At 55.8% G+C, this 20,332-nt stretch overlaps 1 protein-coding gene across 5 annotated transcripts in view; it reads left to right on the top strand.

Moving 5' to 3' along the window:
* RRBP1 (ribosome binding protein 1) overlaps positions 1–20,332 on the top strand; it is a 74,212-nt gene that overhangs the window by 47,749 nt on the left and 6,131 nt on the right. For 3 of the 5 annotated variants that reach the window (XM_066387086.1, XM_066387087.1, XM_066387090.1), the window contains exons 5-16: positions 2,035–2,187; positions 3,058–3,176; positions 5,341–5,494; positions 7,064–7,202; positions 11,993–12,171; positions 12,332–12,366; positions 15,905–15,995; positions 16,768–16,860; positions 18,821–18,913; positions 18,990–19,073; positions 19,209–19,298; positions 20,028–20,120. In XM_066387086.1, coding sequence (XP_066243183.1) covers positions 2,035–2,187; positions 3,058–3,176; positions 5,341–5,494; positions 7,064–7,202; positions 11,993–12,171; positions 12,332–12,366; positions 15,905–15,995; positions 16,768–16,860; positions 18,821–18,913; positions 18,990–19,073; positions 19,209–19,298; positions 20,028–20,120 — 1,323 coding nt within the window. The remainder of the gene's footprint in view (positions 1–2,034; positions 2,188–3,057; positions 3,177–5,340; positions 5,495–7,063; positions 7,203–11,992; positions 12,172–12,331; positions 12,367–15,904; positions 15,996–16,767; positions 16,861–18,820; positions 18,914–18,989; positions 19,074–19,208; positions 19,299–20,027; positions 20,121–20,332) is intronic. The other 2 variants (XM_066387088.1, XM_066387089.1) reach the window with 1 other exon arrangement.

Here is a 20,332-nt window from a genome sequence, read left to right on the forward strand (position 1 = left end):
GCAGAGTTCTGGACTAGACCCTATCCTGTGTTCGCTCAGCCCAGCAAATCCGGGTCTAACTTTATGCAGTCATGGAGACTCTACCATCACTGGTCATGTCTTTCAAGAAAGTAAATCTGACCCTTGCAACTGAATTAAGAATTTGAGAAGCAAGAGGAATCCTGGGATTTTGAGCTGCTAGAAGAAAAAGAAGCCAAGGAGGGCTAAACAAATGCCCTCAGGAGAAGCTGGCCTTTCTCTGCCCTTTAAAGGGACCCAGAGGCAAAAGGAAGGGAAATCCCATTGAATTCTGGTGGCCTTGGGATTCTGTCCCCAACAGAGTGCCACCTTTATGCCCTGAGCCCAGCTGAATGCCAAGATCTGCATGTACCCTGCCCAGGATGGGGAAGGCTGTCCCTAGTCAGATGCTCAGTGCCAGCTTTTGGATGTTCAGTAGGCGTGGCCAGCAGAGGTGGGTACCCACCTGTGCCTGTACCACCTGCTGCTAGTGGTGCTGTGGGCTGGGCACTCAGGGTCTCTGAGTTTTGGTTTCTTCTTCCAGTCCTGGATTCTGTATTAGAAAGGGTCTCCCCCACATTGCTAGTGTGTGGAGTTTTGTGGGTGCTGTGGCCAGAGGCATGTGTGTTAGAGGAAGCTTGGTGGAGCTTCGAATTCCCACTGAGTTGCCTGGTCCTTCTTTAGAGGTGCCGGGCCAGCCAGAGGAGTGCAGTACCGTTTCGATCCTCTCACTATTGTGGACCCTTGTGGAATCACACTGTCCCAGATTCCAGGCTACCTCTGCTCCCCAGTCTGGGACATCTCCTCCCCAGGGCTCAGTGAGCTTAGCTTTAAATAGGATCAAGGTCCTCCCCTTACTGGGAGAATTGAATGAGACACTGCTTGTCCCAGAGGTGGCGCACCCATGGGCCACCCTCCCGTTTCTGTAGGTGATCAGTGGAGTGTTCCTGAGCCTGGACCTCATGCTCCCCTGGCGCTCACCCTGGTGGGGCCAGGAGGAGGACTGTCTTTGAAAAGTGGGGCCAGTGTGGTCCCAGAGAAGGCCAGGCACAGCAGCCCTGGCACCCAGTGACTATCCTGATGTGCCCACCCTTTCCTGGCATCCAGTTCTCTCCCATCTCAGACAAGAGGGACACTCGGGCTCTTTGGGCCGGGTTTCCATGGCAGCCGTGGCCTGGAGAGGGAGAGGATTCCCTGCTTCTCTGATTCACTGCCCAGGATACGGAAGGGACAGGGCCTTGAATCGCATGAGAGACTTGCGTCCCAGTCACCCAGGCCAGCTGGACCCATACCAAGTGGTTGCCATTCTGGCTGGAGGCCCATGGACGGAGCGCACCCCTCTCCGGAAGGTTGATTGCATCAACCCTTCCTCATACTGTGATTCCCTGTTTCCACAGGCTCACGTCCTCTGCCGTTCCTTCTGGGATGACACGGATCCCAACCAGCTCCCCTGCCTGCCCCTCCCACCCTGGGCTCTGCCGCTGCCTGATGCTCTGGGTCCCTGGGCATGAGCATCCTGTGTTCATGGTGGTATCTGACACTGCCCAGAGCAGAAATTCCCCAGGCTGGGGTGGAGGCCTGCGTGGCTGATACAGGCCCTCTAGGAATGAGACTGATTCCCCAACCACAGTGGGACAGGCAGCTAATCGTGTCCCCACCCCAGCCATCAAAACTTGGAGCCTTGTCAGTCCTGACAGAGGCCAAGATGTCAGAACTAAGCTAAGTGAATGGAGTGCTGTAATCCCAGCAAGACTGAGCCAGTGACCCTGGAGAGCCCAGGGACAGCGTGCTGTGCTTACTCTGCTCCCACAGGTGCCCACCATATCCACTGTGGCCAAGGCCTGCGTCTACCCCTGGGCCGGGCCTGGCCAGCAGAGCTGTCTCCTGCCTGCTGTCCGAGTGGCTGCGTGGGTCTGAGAACTCCGGAGGGGAGGGTCTTGTGACTCTGCTCTGAAGCTCCTTCCCACCCCAGCTGATGCTCTGGGTTCTGATGGTTTTGGTCCCATCTGATAAGCTCCTGCCCTCTGCTCTCTTTAGGAGCTGGCAACAGAAAAGGCCAAGGCAGCAGCCGGGGAAGCCAAGGTGAAAAAGCAGCTGGTGGCCAGGGAGCAGGAGATCACGGCTGTGCAGGCCCGAATGCAGGCCAGCTACCGGGACCACATGAAGGAGGTGCAGCAGCTGCAGGGCAAGGTGGGCAGTGCTTGTGGGGCGTGGTCGGGGCCAGGGAGGGTGGCACAGTTTCCAAAGGGCAGTAGAGGATGCCCTCGGGGGCAGAGGCAGGGTGGGGTCTGCGGAGTCTGGTTGGTTCTTAGAGGAAGCAGCTGTATAGTGGTTGCCAGCCTGCTGTTTTATTGGCCACATAGTGGCTGCCAGCCTGCCTTGTGTGTTTAATGTTACTGACCAGGGAGATGTAACAGACATTTTAAATAGCACAGTCTGGTCCTAAGCAGCCAGACCTGTGTCCCATCCCCTGAGTGCCCATGGGTCAAGTTCTCAGCCTCCATGTGATCCTGGACTAATGCTGGCTCTGCCTTTTCCACTTGAGGTTCCACCTAAACAAAACGCCCAACACCACGTACTCTGGGGTGCGGCCGGGGGAGGGCCTGTCCTGCGCAGCCTGCCCGGCCAGAGCCCTGGGCCTCAGCTGCTCAAACCTGCGTGTGTTCGTGATGGGCCACCGGAGGCCAGGGCGCCTGAGTCGAGGCTTCCTTGGGGTAGTTGTAGGCCGTGGCTGTGGCTGAGTCCTTTGTCTCAGACCTAGGAGGCAGAGTGTGTGGAGCCTGTCTGGGACTCCGCGCTGATGAGCACTTTGCCGCTAAGAGGCCATAGCCAGGAGACAGAGGAGAAAGGAGACGTGTGTCCGAAGATCATTCTTGGCCCCAAGCTCCTGATGCTAGAGCTATTTGGTTTTTAGACCCCTTGTTCTTAGGGGTCCCCCCTCGTGTAGAGAAGCGAAGCCCTCGGGGTTTTGTCTGCAGGCTGTGGTCTTCAGTAACCTCACTGGAAGCCAGTGCTCTGTAAGGCCAGGCGGCACTCTGATACCCCATCGATGACTTTCAGATCCGGACTCTTCAGGAGCAGCTGGAGAATGGCCCCAACACCCAGCTGGCCCGTCTGCAGCAGGAGAACTCCATCCTGAGGGACGCCTTGAACCAAGCCACGAGCCAGGTGGAAAGCAAGTAAGCTCAGTGCTCCCAGGCGGACTCTGCAGTGGCCTAGCCCGGGGAACCCCAGAGCTGAGGAGGGCCCCCAAGCCTCTTGCAAGGCTGCAGTGGGTGTGCTGTAGTTTCTCACTGGTCTGGGCTGGCTGTGACTTCTGTGCATCCCCATTCGGGGCTCTGTCCTGGTCCTTCATCTCATCTGGTTCTGAGCGGCTGACCCTTCCAGCACGTGGCTGGTGTCTTCTCACGTGGTCAGGCCGCAGGCAGAGGGGAGCTCCAGCATGCCCATGCCATCAAGTGCCCCTTAGGGTCAAGGTGGGCCAGCATCTGCTTTCCTGGACAAGCAGATACTTTTTCCATGTCTGTCTTTACAACACCTTGATTTGAGGATTTTAAAAACTCTGGACTGTGGCCGAGTGTCAAGGACAAGGATTGTCCAAGATCAGAGTGTGATGTGGTATAGGGCCCTGCCGGGGGCCTGAGCACCCTGACTGCACCAGGGACGCGGTCTCTCGTGCAGAGGGACATGTGCTTTCCGTGCACTGGGGGCGAGCACGGCCTCGTGGCACGCCAGCCTGCTGAGTGGACTTGTTGCTCTCAGCGCTGCCTCGGGCAGAAGTGCTACAAGTCCACAGCAAGCAGGCTGGCTCCAGAAGGCAGAACCGAGTGTCACCGTATTGAGGACACCTTTGGTGTTCTTTGATTCTCTAGTCTGAGCATTGCAGTCTCAATAGGCTGTCCTGGAGGAAGCCCCTGCATTTTCCTTGATTCACATTCTTTGCTTTCTCCTGGCCTGAAGCATCCAGACCCTTCTTTCTGGGGATCTGTGTTCTCCCCAGAGCGTCTGCTTTCACCAAGAGAACTGAGCGAGGCAGAGTGCGGGCTCCCTCCATGGGTGCCTCAGCCGGAAGTTGAGGGGATAAAGTTGGCCCAGATCTAGACCAGGGAGGAAAGTCAGTGCCCACTCATCTGTTTTGCTGGTGGTCCCCGAGCAGAGTGAGCTCTGGAGGCCACCTTCTCCAGGCCGGTTCCTTCTCTCTGGAGGCCTCCTCTGGGTGTACGTGTGGACACATCTCCACCTCCGTCCTGGCTGGTGGGCAGGTTGGAGGTTTGTGTCGGGTTCTTCTCAGCAGCCACAAGTAGAAGGTGAACACAGTGATGGGAAACGCTCTGGCTTCCCCTGTCATGTGGAATTTGCTGTGGCCTCACTATTGTGGACCCCTTCCTGGGGAAGCTCCAAAGCAGGGAGACCCGTCACCCTCAGGTGGCAGCTGATTCTGTCAGTCTGTGGAAGCCTTGCTCATGAGGGATGGGTGTTCCCAGGCCCCTCCCAGAGCCTTTCCTGGGAGCTCTCCAGTCTGAGTTTTGGTGCTGTAAAGCAGGGGCCTTTGATGGCTCCCTGGTAGAGATGAGGAAACCCAGGGTCAGAGGTGTGGACCTCCCCAACCCTCAGCAGTAGACAGAGCTGGTGTTAGCCAGGTTTCCTGCCTCCCAGGATTGTGGACAATCTTGTCTGTGCCCTTCGTCTTGCCTGGCTCTGTCCCTTGGCTGGACCATGGCAGTGGTGAAGGAGGCTGGTGTGCTGATGACCTCCTCACATTAGAAAAGACAGGTTAAGCTGCCTCTCTTTTCCTGTCAATCAAGTCTCCTTCTCTCCCTCCTGAACTTCTCCCTGGTCCTGAGACCCACCTTCTGTGCAGTGTTGAAGGCTCTGTTTTGTAAAGAGCCTCAGTCTCCTGCATCAGGTGGCCTCTAGTGAATAGGGCACATGGACTCCAATGGCTACTGCCCCGGCCTGCAGGGGATCGAGGCAAAGCAGCCTGCACCCCAGCGCTTGTTTGGACCCTGACTGGCAGTGAGGAGAAGAGTTGCACCTTTCTGTCTGGATTTCCCAATATCTGGGAGGGCGCTGTGGAATAGTGCCGTGTGCATCTTGCCCTTTGCACTCTCTGGTGCATGCGCCATGCTGGTGAAGCCCCACCTGGCTGGCAGTCCTGCACTGTCAGACAGGAGGGGCTGTGGTAATGACTCCAAGACTTGGGAAACTACTTAGGAAAGAGCAGGTGCCCAGAGGGAAGGCTCATGGCACGGTCCCAGTCAGCCAGGGGCAGCTCTCAGGGCTGGCGACAGCTGCCTCGTGCCCTCTTCTGTCGGTCAGTTGGGGCTGGTGACTCTCTTGCAGGCAAAATGCAGAGTTGGCCAAGCTCCGGCAGGAGCTCGGCAAGGTCAGCAAGGAGCTGGTGGAGAAGTCGGAGGCGGCACGGCAAGAGGAGCAGCAGCGGAAGGCTCTGGAGGCCAAAGCGGCCGCCTTCGAGAAGCAGGTCTTGCAGCTGCAGGTGAGTCCGAGCAGCCCCCTCAGTGCCCTGTACAGCCTGGGCTGATAGCTGGAGATGCGGCGGGGCTGGAGCTGGAGCCCTCGCCTCGGCCTCGTGACTGATGGTGATAGCTTGTTAGCTTCCAATGGGTGTTTTCTAGGAGCTAAGCATTGTTCTAAGAACTTGACAAGCATTGACTCAGCTAATTCTCAGGTAGGTTCTGTTGCTATCTGGAATTTACCTGTGCAGAAATTTGAGGCACAGAGAAGTTACACAGCTTCCCCAGGTTGACACAGAGGTAGGATTCACCCCCAGGCCTCGCCCAGAGCTGTGTCTGTTCTCCCACATTTACTACCATGTGTACCACTCTGCAGCCTCAAGATGTGGCCTGGAAGCTCTTGTTTTTCCAGGGGGGTGCCCTTTATCCAAAGGAAGAAAATTTGCCCCATCCCTAGAGTACCGTGGACAGCATCAGTGTGGCCTCTCAGCTGCCTGTTGACCTCTGGGTCCCCCAGGTGGCAGGGTGTGGGGAGCCTTGATTTCGTGCCTGCTTTCCTTTAGCTCTTCTGGCTGCCGAGGTACCCTGCCATCTGCAGGGTCTCTGGGCCCTTCTGCCCAGTCACTGAAGCAGGTGTAGCCTGTGGGGCAGTGGGGCTGTCCTGTGGAAGGGACAAGAAGGACCAAGTTGTAAGACTGATGTTTATGTGTATACAAGAGACGAAAAAGGAAAATGAACAGAGAAAAGAAGCTCGGTTTGGATTGTTCAGGTGGAAGTGAGGTGAATAATTTGGTGATTGCTGATTTTTATGTAAAACAGGTCCATGCTGAGCAATAAGATCAGAACCACTAGGTTGGGCGTGGCCATGAATATATCATATTTTAAAGCCTTCTGGATGGTTCTGGTGCTTCTGGGGCTACAAGCAGCCCCGTGGTGCCAGGGTGTTGCCAGTACTTGTGTCATGTGGGAGGGCGCGGCCTGGGGCCACAGCTGGGCCGCGGTTCACCAGTAAGCCCCAGCCTCTGAGCATCTCCCGTCCTCTCCTGCCCCAGGTGCTTGTTCTCAGCTGAGGTCATCGGGAGTGGCCGGCCACAGGTAGTGAGGGGGACCAGGGCACAGTGTTGACAGCGAGGCGCCTGGTATCTGCTGTGGATGTTCATAGCTTCATGTCCCCGTCCCTAATAGAGGCATGACAGTAGTGCCTGTCTCTTGGGGTGGCTGGGGTGGGTGACACATTACAGTGCCTTGCTCAGTGAATGTGAACCAGATGAGGGCCCCTCAGGAAATCTCCAGTCAGCCTGGGGCAGAAGTATAGGAAGCAGCTCTCAGTGCCGTGCTGAAGTGGAAGTGTGGTTTTCCTTTCTGTGACTGTCCTTCACCTGAAGGCCCTCCACCCTGAGCCAGCTAGCTCTCGAGCTGCGGCAGGCTCAGCCCCCCGGCATCTTCTAGTTAGGTGAACGGACTTGAGAAGTCCGGGCAGGTTTTATAAAAGGCACCAGGGTAGGTGGCAGGCCGTGCCGCGCAGCCTCAGGTCTGGCCTCAGGTCTGGTCCCGTTCTGTGTCCTCACAGCCCTCTTTCCTCCTGCTCCCAGGCATCTCACAAGGAGAGTGAGGAGGCCCTGCAGAAGCGCCTGGACGAGGTCAGCCGGGAGCTTGGCCGCGCGCAGACCAGCCATGCCAGCCTCCGGGCGGACGCAGAGAAGGCCCAGGAGCAGCAGCAGCAGCTGGCTGGTGAGAGTGGAGGCCCAGACAGGCGGTGGGGTTTGTGCCGGGGCCAGCACCCTTAGAGTGAGCCTGCCAGTCGTGTTAGTGCGTGAGGCAGGGGTGAGGCTCACCCCCATGGGAGAGCTGGTGGAGTTTGTGAGGGTTGGGTGTGGGAAAGAAGAGGGGACAAGCTCTTGAGGGCTGGTGGTGGCCGAAGGTGCTGCATCTCTAGCCTTGTCTGCTGTGGGGCCCACCTAGAGCCAGGCTGGGGCGAGCTCAGGTGTCCTGAGGCTGTTGCTGGCTCTCCTGGCTGATTTCTGGACCTGTCTGGCCCTCCTGGCTCAGGTAACTCGAGAGGCCAGGCTTGGCACGTGGGCCAAGGCCCCCCTGTCTCACAGGCCTGCTTCACAGTCAGGAGAGGAGGGCGAGGTCGGGGGCACCAAGGGCCCCTGGGAAAGGAAGACATGCAATGTCAGTGACAGCTCGATGGTCACTTGCTCACCAGTATTTCCTGAGTGACCGCCATCGGCTGAGCACTTCTCTGGGCATCTGGGACATGCCAGGAGTGAAGCAGTGGGTTACAACGGCAGTGTTCTAACAGGAGACAGACATGGGTAGATAGACACACATCAACAGGGTCAGACAGTCTTGCACTGGACAGACTTCCAGTAGACAACATGACCTAGAGCGGGCTGGTGAGCCGTTTCTGTGAAGAGCCAGGTAGTAAATATTGTGGGCTCTGTGGGCCAGATGGCATCTGTCACAGCTGTTCAGCTATGCTGCCATAGTCCAGAAGCAGCCTCAGACAGTATATAAACAGACAGGCTTGACTGTGTTTCCATAAAGCTTTATTTACAAAACCAAGGGTGGTCCGTAGGCTTGGTTTGCTGACCCCTGCTCTAATGGGCCAGGTATGGTATTAGAGTGGGCTTTCGCGAGGGGTGGGAGTGTTGTTTAAGCTGAGGTCTGGATGATGGGAAGGAAGGAACAGAATGGTCAGCAAAGGACCACTGCAAATGGGAATGAACTTGAACTTGTCCTGTACAAGAAATAAAAGGTCAGTGAGTGACTAAAGCAAGAAGGCAGGTAGCCAGAGTGGTGCCCAGTGGGTGAGCCTCCCTGTGAGGAGTCTGGCGCTGTGTTCAGTGAGGGGAGTCCTCAGAGTTTGGGGCGGGGGAACGGCATGATCCCATTTGCACTTTGGATGCTCTCGTGCTGGGTGGAGAGTGGACGGAGGAGCAGGAGTGGCCCAGGGGTCCAGTTCCTGCAGTCACTTGGGTCAAAGGCAATAGGGCTGGACCCAGACAGGTGTGCTGGGAGGGAGGGAGGGACTTGGTGGACAGTGGTGTAGAATTCACAGGCCTGGAAGATGGGCGAGAGGCGGGGGCACAGGAAAGCGAGCAGTTGGGGGAGGTTCGGAGGCTGGAGTTGAGCTCCCTAAGCAGAGCTTCAGTTGGAGTGTCAGGCAGCCGAGCCTGGTTTGTGGATGAGACCAGAGCTTTGGGACTTTGCAGAGTCATAGACACGTGGATGACATTTAGAACCAATGAGATTTATCTTAGGTCATCGAAAAAGAACAACCCCAAAAAGACCCCTGCCCTTGGTCTCAGCTAATACGAGCTAGTATCCTAGAACAGTGGTCCGCAACCCCCAGGCCACAGACCGGTACTGGTCTGTGGGCCATTTAGTACCGGTCCACAGAGAAAGAATAAATAACTTACATTATTTCCGTTTTATATATTTATATTTAAGTCTGAACGATGTTTTATTTTTAAAAAATGACCAGATTCCCTCTGTTACATCTAAGATCCACTCTTGACGCTTGTCTTGGTCACGTGATATGTTGCCACTGAAATTAAACCCATAAACTAGCAAAATGAGTGAAAAACAAAATTCTATCGAAAGTTTTTTGCGAAGTGGAAAAGGGCCAGTGAGGAGACAGAAGAAGAACCTACGACCTCGAAGAAAAAGAAGGCTTCATTTAACAGACAATACCAGGAGTCCTACTTGAAGTATGGATTTATCGCAACTGGTGATTCTCGCGCACCAAGGCCACTCTGCATAATATACGGCGATCGGCTAGGTAATGAGGCAATGAAGCCTTCAAAACTGCTTCGCCACTTGGAGACCAAGCACCCTACTTTAAAAGACAAGCCTTCTGAGTATTTCGAAAGAAAAAAGCATGAACAAGAAGGACAGAAACAATTACTGGTGGCCACTACATCAATAAAGGCGAGTGCACTGAGAGCATCATACTTGGTGGCTAATCGTATTGGCTAAGGCTAAGAAGCCATTCACCATTGGTGAAGAATTGATCCTTCCAGCCACTAAAGACATTTGTTGTGAACTTCTAGGAGAGGCTGCGGTTAAAAAGATAGCACAGATGCCTCTTTCGGCTACCACTGTCACACGACGTGTTGAGGAAATAGCAGAGGACATTGAATCACAATTGTTGAAAAGGATTAATAAATCACCGTGGTACGCTCTCCAGGTTGCGAATCTACAGATATTGACAACAAGGCAATGCTACTTGTTTACGTGCGTTATCTTTATCAAGAGGATGTGCATGAAGATGTGTTATGTGTACTATCATTGCCAACCAAAACCACAGCCACAGAACTATTTAAATCGCTGGATGACTATATATCAGGAAAACTGAAATGGTCTTTTTGTGTCAGCATATGCACAGACAGAGCTGCTGCCTTGACCGGAAGTGTCTGGTTTAACTACTCAGATTAAGGAGGTTGCACCTGAATGCAAGTCTACACATTGTGTCATTCACAGGGAAATGCTGGCTAGCTGAAATATACCACCGGAACTTAACAGCATATTGAATGATGTTGTTAAAGTTATTAACCACATCAAAACACAAGCCCTTCACTCGTGCCTGTTCGAGCAGCTTTGTGAGGAAATGAACGCGGAGCACAGACACCTTCTCTTATACACAGAAATAAGATGGTTATCCCGAGGGAGGTCTCTGGCCAGAGTGTTTGAATTATGAGAGCCACTGCAGAGATTTCTCTCAGAAAAAAAGTCACTGCTAGCAGCACATTTCAGTGATGAGGAATGGGTCACAAAATTCGCTTACTTGTGCGACATTTATATTTAACCTCCTCAGTGAACTCAATCGGTCACTTCAGGAGAAAATGACAGCTGTCTTCAAGTTGGCAGATAAAGTAGCTGCATTTAAAGCCAAACTGGATTTGTGGGGACTACGCGTGAATGGGTATATTTGAAGTTTATGTATTTATTTATTCATTTTTTTAGAGAGGAGAAGGAGAGACAGAGAGAGAAGGGGGGGCGGAGCTGGAAGCGTCAACTCCCATATGTGCCTTGACCAGGCAAGCCCAGGGTTTCGAACCGGCGACCTCAGCATTTCCAGGTTGATGCTTTATCCACTGCGCCACCACAGGTCAGGCATGAACGGGTATATTTGACATGTTTCAAACATTCGCAGGAATTTTGGAAGAGACTGAGCCCAAGCCTTCATTGTCCCAGCTGGTGCACGATCACCTGTATTTGCTTTTAAAAGAGATTGAACGCTACTTCCCAACCACAAAAGACCCATGAATTGCCAAGGAATGGATCTGTGATCCATTTGTCAACAAACCAGATGAATCCAGCGTGTCTATGCAAGAAGAGGATCAACTACTGGAGATCGCAAATGTCTGCGGCCTTAAAAATATATTCGAGACTACAACTCTGCCATGTTCTGGATTAAAGTCATGGCAGAATACCCCGAGATCGCCACAAAAGCACTAAAAACCCTGTTGCCATTTCTGACATCCTATTTGTGTGAAGCGGGATTTTCTGCAGTGACAGCAACCAAAACAAAATTCCGGAATAGACTGGACATAAGCAACACACTTCGGGTGTCATTGTCTCCCATTACCCCTAGATGGGACCATCTTGTTGCAGAGAAACAAGCTCAGGGCTCCCACTGATTTAGCGTTATCGTTGTTGAGAGATAGGCTACTATCTCTCATTCTATATAAACATTATAATAAATAACCCTTAACTTACAATATTCATAACAGTGGTGAGTTGTATTTTTTCATGCACTTTATATTTGTTTTTGTGTTGTATCTTATTTTTAAGGCATGTTTAAACGTTACCATAGCGACTGGAAAGTGTTTGGAGGCAGAGAGGATGTTACTCACGTTATGTTGTTGGTGCATTGTTAAGAGGATGCTTCTAATAAAGTTGCATACAAGTACACAATGGATTCATGTTTATTTTTATTATCATAGGGTCATGATTGGTAGCGAGCCTGAACCTATCGTATTACATATTGATGTCAGACATGAAATGTTGTCAGAATAACAAATTTAAATACAGCCTGAATAATGAGGACATGCTCGTTCCTCCTTTAACTTAGCTCAATAAATATTGTAAGTTCGACAATTATATTTAAAAATACCACAGTTTTTACGCTGGTCGCATAATTTTATTTTGTGCATTTATCTGTCCCACCTTAAAGGCTGGTCCATGAAAATATTTTCTGACATTAAACCGGTCCGTGGCCCAAAAAAGGTTGGGGACCACTGTCCTAGAGAACAAATTTTTAGAAACTGCAACTGAAATCTATCTTAGAGTTTCATCATTTTCCCATGAGTGATCTGAAGGCATTGCATTGTACCCTGATGGTCCTTAAATTAAGAATAAAACCAGGTTGTGACTTTCTCCAATAGCTCATAAGATGCCCCAGCCGTCGGAAGTAAGTCTTAAACCCCCAGGCACACAGAAGCAGCGAAGGAGGCAGGTGTGGTGTCCATCAGCGCCCGCCGCCCCTGACCCACCCTGCCCCCCTCCTGCAGAGCTGCGCAGCAAACTGCAGTCCTCCGACGCCGACGTGAAGAGCAAGTGCGAGGAGCTGAGTGGTCTACACAGGCAGCTCCAGGAGTCCAGGGCGGAGAACTCACAGCTCACAGAAAGAATCCGGGCCATCGAGGCCCTGCTGGAGGCAGGCCAGGCCCAGGACACCCAGGACGCCCAGGTCAGCTGGCACCTCCTCCTCAGGGCAGGCAGGAGGGAGGGAGTCCATTGAGCCCTGACCTCCTGTGCAGAGGGATGAGAGCAAACACCCCCTGCCCCAATGAGTTGCCAAGTGAGATGAGTCTAATGGTGACTAAGGACATTTCTGTCTCTCTTTGCAGGCTGGCCAGGCTGAGACTGACCAGCAGCAGACACGGTGAGTGGAACTGGAGGGCTGCAGCCTCACCACATGTGGCCCAGGACCCTAGAATCGGGCCTTCAGCAGGGCACACGGCTCCCCTGGCATGGGCCCTTCAGCAGCCCTGCCTTTCCTCCTTTCCTCCAGTGACTTGACGGACAGGGTTAGACCTGGTCCGGACAAAAGGCAGCCTTGCCAATAGGTCTTTGCCTTCTCTTGAGTAGCAAGACTCACCTGTGGAGCGTCCGGTGCCTCAGCAGGGGCACCTCTTGCCATCCATGCATGTCGTGATGGGGACAGCTAGCTGGTTGGACGGCTAGCTCTCTCTGTGTACAGAAGAGAGACTTTAGAGACTGAAGTCATAAGTCAGATAGGAAAAAGGGGTTCACACCTCGACTGGAGAACCTAGGATGTGGCCCAGGCTTTTGCACAGATTTGGGATGTCAGTTCAGAGCTGACCAAGTTGGAGAGTTGTCTGTGAGGATACTTCACTGCTGCAGACCTGGCTTCCCTTCATGGTGACCCAGCACAGGTGGTGCTCGGGGACTGGGTGCTGTTGTTAGGCCAGGGCTGACAGCTGAGGGGGGGCCCAGGCCAGGGGGCTGGAGTCCTTGGGACTGTCCCATCTGGGGTGTGCAGCTCTCAGCAGATGCCCATGGGTTCGGGAGGTGGGTTCTGACTGCTGTGGCCATAAATCCACAGGGCCACCATGTGGCGGAGAATTGTGCAGGGTGTCCCTGGTTCTGGCAGCTGTGGCCAGGAGTCCACAGAGCCCCTGTGTGGGGCAGAATTGTGGCCAGGGGTCTGCAGAGCCCCCGTGTGGGGCAGAATCGTGGAGGGTGTTCCTGGTTCTGATGGCTGTGGCCAGGGGTCCGCAGAGCCCCTGTGTGGGGCAGAATTGTGGCCAGGGGTCTGCAGAGCCCCCGTGTGGGGCAGAATCGTGGAGGGTGTTCCTGGTTCTGATGGCTGTGGCCAGGGGTCTGCAGAGCCCCTGTGTGGGGCAGAATTGTGGCCAGGGGTCCGCAGAGCCCCCGTGTGGGGCAGAATCGTGGAGGGTGTTCCTGGTTCTGATGGCTGTGGCCAGGGGTCTGCAGAGCCCCTGTGTGGGGCAGCATCGTGGCCAGGGGTCTGCAGAGCCCCCGTGTGGGGCAGAATCGTGGAGGGTGTCCCGGGTTCTGGCGGCTGTGGCCAGGGGTCTGCAGAGCCCCTGTGTGGGGCAGAATCGTGGCCAGGGGTCTGCAGAGCCCCTGTGTGGGGCAGAATCGTGGAGGGTGTCCCGGGTTCTGGTGGCTGTGGCCAGGGGTCTGCAGAGCCCCTGTGTGGGGCAGAATCGTGGAGGGTGTTCCTGGTTCTGGTGGCTGTGGCCAGGGGTCCGCAGAGCCCCTGTGTGGGGCAGAATCGTGGAGGGTGTCCCGGGTTCTGGCGGCTGTGGCCAGGGGTCTGCAGAGCCCCCGTGTGGGGCAGAATCGTGGAGGGTGTCCCGGGTTCTGGTGGCTGTGGCCAGGGGTCTGCAGAGCCCCTTTGTGGGGCAGAATCGTGGAGGGTGTCCCGGGTTCTGGTGGCTGTGGCCAGGGGTCTGCAGAGCCCCCGTGTGGGGCAGAATCGTGGAGGGTGTCCCAGGTTCTGGCGGCTGTGGCCAGGGGTCCCGCAGAGCCCCTGTGTGGGGCAGAATCGTGGAAGGTGTTCCTGGTGGCTGTAGCCAGGGGTCCCGCAGAGCCCCTGTGTGAGGCAGAATCGTGGAGGGTGTCCCGGGTTCTGGCGGCTGTGGCAGGAGTCATCTCTCCTGTGCCTCCCTAGTCCATGGCCCATGTTCCCTGGCCCCAGGCTCCAGGGTGGTGGGGACGGGAAAGGGAAGCCCAGAGAGCCCAAAATGCCTAGCAGAACCCTGGACCAAACCCTTTCCTTTCTTTCCCAGTATGTTTTTTTCCAGAAAAGCTGGGGAAACTGTTTCTTGTGTTCCTTGTTGGAACAGAGAAGTTGTGTTTGCTTAGGTTTTGCACTTGTACTTTAAGGTCAGATTCCGGCCACACAGCACATTCCTGGAGTGCTTTAGTCATGGTACAAACAGGGTTTGTTCCAGATTTTTGCATCATGCAGATGTGTTTGGCAGAAATTGTTTTTTTTTGTTTTCTTCTCAATTTATCTGAAAGTTGCATCTTTGCCAGGCCATTCTGCTCTGGGTAGAAATGAGAGATCCAGCCCCAGATGTCCTAGAACCAGGGCAGCGGCTGCCAAGGGGTGGTTATCAACACGTCCTTGCCAGGGGCCTGCCTAATCTTCCTCTTCGGGGCTTTGCTTTTCGGGGTGCCGTCCGGGAGTGGCTAGCTGGAGGCAGGCTGTTACATAATGCAGGACTGGAGGGAGCCGCTGTGTGGGGTCCCACGGGAGTTGTGAGGGTGGGGTCAAGGTTCTGTGGGCCTGAAACCAGTATCCAAGAAGTGAACAACTGGCTGCAAACTGTATTTAGAATAAAAATGTGAGGTGGTACTTAGCGGTGTCCTTTCCCGGCTAGGGTGGTGAGGACAAGCAGTGTGCCCAGCCCACACTGAATTGTCGTCATGTTTATGCCTCACATGCGTGAGAGTGTTCGTTATCAAAAAGTTTTTGATGATGGTTCATGTAAAAAATGCAATGCACATGTCCCCATCTGGTGGCAGTAGCAGCCCACCCTGGCAGGACCGTCCTCAGAAGGGCTTCTCGCCCACTTGCTGAGTGGCTCTGGCTGTGCTGATTTAGGTTGGCGTGGTCACTTCTGGACTTGAGATTGCACGTGTCCCTGGGGCTTCCTGGTCCTCAATCTTAATGCAGAAGGTGACAAATGCAAGTGTCCATTTGGAGGCTGTCCTCAGAACAGCTAGTCCAGTTCCAGGGTCAGCCTTCCACTTCTGGTTGGTGGGAGTGGAGGAAGCCCACTGGGCCACTGCATCTGGAGGGAAGCGTGGGAAGGCTGGGCCAGCATCTAGCCAACCCTGCGGCGTTTGGGGGACATCTCAGGACTGCTTCCTCAGGGATGGGGTACAGACGGAGGGCGGAGCCTTCGGGTCTCAGCAGAGTTAGGTTTTTTTAGACAAAGGATGGGCCGCCATTCCCAGTGAGCTGGGTGGGCAGGAGGTGGCCTCACAGGAGTCTGTAGCTCGGGTGTCCTCTGAGAAGGGCCAGCTGACAGGTTCTGTGGGGCAGAGCGGGACCAGGTTGATCAAGAGTCGTGCAACCAGGCAGTGGGCTTAGTCCACTAGAGGAGAAAGCTTCTTGAAAACCCTGCTGCAGAGCCCACCCCTGCTCTGGCCACTGTGGCTGCTCTGACCATTCCAGTCCCAGTGGCCATTGTCACTGGTGGGACTCTGGTGGCCTCTGGGATCTGCACCCTGGCTCCTGGGCACTCATGATGAGTAAGAGGAGAGAGGACTTTTGGGTCTCTCTGAAAGCTGGTGTGCCCTGCAAGGCAGGCAGGGGTGCGGGGAGGGCACCCTGGCCCAGGAAAGGTCCCCTCTTGAAACAAGACTGTGGGGGCTGTGTACCCTCAGAACCTGGCAGTGACCGCACTCTCTCTCTTCAGCCTCAAGGAGCTGGAGTCCCAGGTGTCGTGTCTGGAAAAGGAGGCCACCGAGCTCAAGGAGGCGGCTGAACAGCAGAAGGTGAAGAACAACGTGAGTACTGGGCCTGTGTGTGCATGGAGGTGGAGGGCTAGAGTGTACACGTAGTGGCATGCGTGTGCATGGTGGGGGAGGGGAGGCTGGCCCAGACTGGTCAGGAAGGGGCCTACCTGCTCTTCACGTCCCATTGTGCTATCACTGCTGAAAGCTGCCTCTGGGGGGTCTCTCTGCCCCTGGGTGCCTTCCAGAGTCCCAGGGCAGACTCCCATTAGGTCAGCCTGGTTCACGTGTCCAAGCATGGAGCCCCCACGAGGGATATAATGTGCCAGTCTGCCTTGCTGGGTCACGTGGTCAGTCACCTTGGAGTGGAGAGGCTAGCATCAGGAAGAGGGGGTGTGGAAGTCCTTCTCTTCTGTGTGTGGGGGGGTGCAAAGGAGCCTTGGCTGTATCTTCCCACCAGGCCGCCCCCCCCCCCCAGAGCCTGGGCTTCCCGGTAGTACTGTCTAGCCAGAGAGGCCCCACCTAGACCCCTGTGCCTGGCTCGGTCACAGCCAGCCAAGGGTTTTGTGCTTGTTTAGTGACAGGAGCCTCTTCTCTTTAGGAGCTTGGCTGACCCCTTCTCCAGAGTAGTATCCCTGGAAACGTGCTCAGCCCCATGGTGGGCTGCAGCCCCTCGGCCTATGCTAGTGTTGCCCTAAAGAAGGGCACTTTGTCCCTTTGCAGGCCCCCTGTGGGGTCCAGAGCGTGTCGGGAGGTTCTGCCCTGCTGAGACCCTCAGGCAGTGCATGGGGGTGTGCTGGCTGCTGACTTGTCCACATCTCCCCAGGACCTCCGAGAGAAGAACTGGAAAGCGATGGAGGCACTGGCTTCCTCCGAGAGAGCCTTCGAGGAGAAGCTGCGCTCCCTGACCCAGGCCAAGGTCAGAGTCCCATCCTTAGACTCCCTGCGAGGGCAGGCTCGGCAGCAGCATCTGTGTGGTTAGCAGAACACAGAACTCAGCCTGCCTGCAGCGCAGCCTCGGCCCTGGAGTGCCTCCGAAGTCCACGCAGGGTCCGTCTGCGAGCCGGCACACGGCGCACAGCTCCTGCAGCTTCCCCTGCCGCCCTCCCTCCATCTCTCCCACGATGACAAGGAGAAATGTATCCTTGATTGCTTTTCTCACCTGGGCCCTTTGCCATCAGCGGGCAGAGGCAGAGGCAGAGGCCATGGGGTTGTGTGCCCCCATGGCTGCACTGCTGATGAGTGCACTCCACACGGGCTGCCTTGCAAACCCTGGTATTTGTCTGGTCCTGCTGCCGTCCCAGGCCATCTGGGGTCATGGTCCAGTAGGTTCTGCGATTGCTCCTATGGTGAGTCAGAGGGAAGGAGCTCGGTAGCAGCACTCAGGAGCTTAAGTCAGCGCTGCTCCTGTGCTCCGTGCAGCCCAGGTTGGGGCGAGGGCAGGCGTCTCAGTGTCTGGGTCCCCACATCGCTTCTGGCGCCGTGGGCTGGGAACCCCCAAGACTCTGGGGCGGGGCACGGCCTGCAGCAGCGGGTGGACGCCTCACTGCACCTCACATTTCCATCCTGATGGCCGGCCCCAGGTGGCCAGCTCCCCACCCAGCCTCAGTGCGCAGGAGTGTCTGTGCAGTTAGTAGGGCCTGTGCAGTACCAGCAGGGGCCCAAGGGTCATTCGTATAAAACCAGGCCCTGATTTGAGGTGGGAGGTCGAGGGCTGGCCTCGGTCCCTTGTGGTATCTGTGCTTAGACTCCCCAGAGGTGACCTGGCGCCTCTTTGACATTGCTGAGGTAAATGCAGAATGTGTGACCAGAGGTGTCAGCCGACTCGCTTGTGGTCACGCAGCCAGATAGGAGCTGGCTTCCGGTCCACTGGCTCTGCCTTGGACCCCCATGGCGGGGCCGGATGGTGGTCATGAGGTCGGCAGTCCATGGCGGGCTGCAGGCAGTCTGGGGATCTGGTGGGCCACACAGGGCCTGCTTCTAAGACTTGAGCCCAGACCATGTGGGTGCTATGGACAGGCTGGGTGTCTCTGTCACCTGTCTTCCAAATACACATTCCAAAATACCAGCCAACAGCTCTAACCCAGCCAGAGTTCCTTATGCTGCCCCTGGGGCTCAGGCCACGCTGAGACTGAGCAGAGCCGGCAGTAGGTTCAGCCTGCTGGGGACAGGGAGTTAGAGAAGACACTTAGCCTGTGGCCCCCCACCCTCTCCCCCAGGGTGTGGAGAGAAGGGAAGTGTTCTCTGTCTCCGGGGACACTGCTGTCCTAGGCTTAGCTTTCTGTAGCTCCTTTGGTTCTTCATGCTTTGACTGGGAACCTCAAGGAGGACCTGGGAGCCGCTGGCCCACACGGCATGGCCACAGGAGACGTGACTGTGTCCAAGGGTTGGCGCCTAATTTGGTTTCTGCTGTGAGGAAGCAGCACTGATTCCCACCCCCTCCAGGGTGCTAGGTGTCTCGCCCCCCTGGGGCCACCCCTGGCCGGCACTAGCTCCCAGCTCTGGTGGCAATTGGGAGGTTCACCCTTTGTCTCCTCCTTGGCTCCCACACAGCTTAGACTCCTCCCCATAATGTTCAGACATACTCCCCACCCCCCACTCCTCCACCAGCCCCTGGAAATCAGAACTAAGCCTGAGCATCTGCCTGGAAGTGTTGGTTGACCCATGCCTGCCGCCCCGGCCAGCCTGCTGTCTCCCTTTCTTAGAGAACTGGCCGCTGAGGCTAAATATCCCCTTTCCTCCCAGTCAGCCCCACAAAGCCACTCACCTTCTCCGTTGACCCTTGTCCCTCCCCTTCCTGGGGTGGAGACCCTGGCATCACCAGGAACATTCCCCAGGGGTTGCCCTAAGCCTCCACGTCTGAACCCCCTTTCCCACAGGAAGAATCGGAAAAGCAGCTCAGCCTGACGGAGGCCCAGACCAAGGAGGCCCTGCTGGCCCTGCTCCCAGCACTCTCCACTGCAGCCCACCAGGTATGGGGGGCCGTACCTGGGACCCTGCTGCTCATCAGTGATGTCACTGAGCCCCCTTTGCACATTTTTGTTTCAGAATTACAGCGAGTGGCTCCAGGAACTCAAAGAGAGAGGCCCGGAACTGCTGAAGCAGCTGCCAGGGAACGCAGAGCCCCCCTCGGTGAGCGTGGCGTAACATCCCTCGCGGAGCTGCCGCTCGGTTCCGTCTCCCTGGAGGGAGGTGTTGGTTTCATCAGGCCCCAGAGAAACCTTGGCGCTTGGCTAAGCTGACCTTTGTTCTGCCCTCTGCCCTCAGGACCTGACCTCTAAGCTGAGGGAAGCCGAGGAGACGCAAGGTGCCCTGCAGGCCGAGTGTGACCAGTACCGCACCATCCTGGCGGAGACGGTAAGGCATGCGGTGGGCCTCTGGCTAGGCTTTGGGCTGGGCGTCTGCCGGGAGGGCTCCCGAGAGGAGGTGCATTCCAGGCCTATAGGGCAGGAGGCAGGTTGGGGGGTGGAAAAGCCGCCGGCCCTTCTGAAAAGAGCCGTGGGTACAGATGTAGGCTCTGTGGGATTTGGGGCAAGTCACCGCCCCAGGCTGGGCCCTGTTTTGTTGGCTTAAGGTAGAAGGGATGAGTAAGGTGCTCAGGCCTTCATGCCACTAAGCTGTGGAGACAGCAGAAGAGAAGGTTTGGGGCTGTTCTTGGGGTGGAGACTTGGTCATAGCAAGGAACAGTCTGGGAAGATGTGAGCATTTGGCTGACATCCTGAGGTCTTGGTCTCTGTGACCCCAGGAGCAATGTCGGGTCCATCCTGTGCTCCTCGTCCTGGGCCACTAGAGTGGGCACTGGAGGCGAACTCCACAGAGATGAGAGTTCACGTGGCCTCCTTTGAGTCACAGGCCTCACTCCCATGGGTGGCCTGCAGCCTTTGTTCACACACTGGCCAGGGGCCCCACTGCAGGATGTGGCCCACCTTGCTCTCCATGTGATGCTGACTCACAGAATCAGAGCAGGGTCACACCGGCAGTCAGGCGGTCATCACAGGGACTGAAGGGACAGGAAGAGTCAGCTGTGTGTTCATGTGGGGTGGGGTCTCCACGGAGAGGGCTCTGTCTCAGTGCCTGTCCCCCCAGGAGGGCATGCTCAGAAACCTGCAGAAGAGTGTGGAGGAGGAGGAGCAGGTGTGGAAGGCCAAGGTCAGGAGCACAGAGGAAGAGCTCCAGAAGGTACGGCACGGCCCTCTGACCCTCACCGGGTCCGATGACAGAGGCCCTGCTCCGGGGGTCCGCCTTCCCTAAGAATTTAAACATGACTTACTCAAGAAAGACAGCTGGGTCAGAATTCCATAAAATCCAGGGGGAAAGCCTTTGGAGTCATTTGGGAGACAGGAGTGCAGAATGACAGCTAAGTCCTCAACCCCCAGGAGACATCCCCACTC

This window comes from Saccopteryx leptura, chromosome 5 (assembly GCF_036850995.1).
Source record: "Saccopteryx leptura isolate mSacLep1 chromosome 5, mSacLep1_pri_phased_curated, whole genome shotgun sequence".
Lineage (NCBI taxonomy): Eukaryota > Metazoa > Chordata > Mammalia > Chiroptera > Emballonuridae > Saccopteryx > Saccopteryx leptura.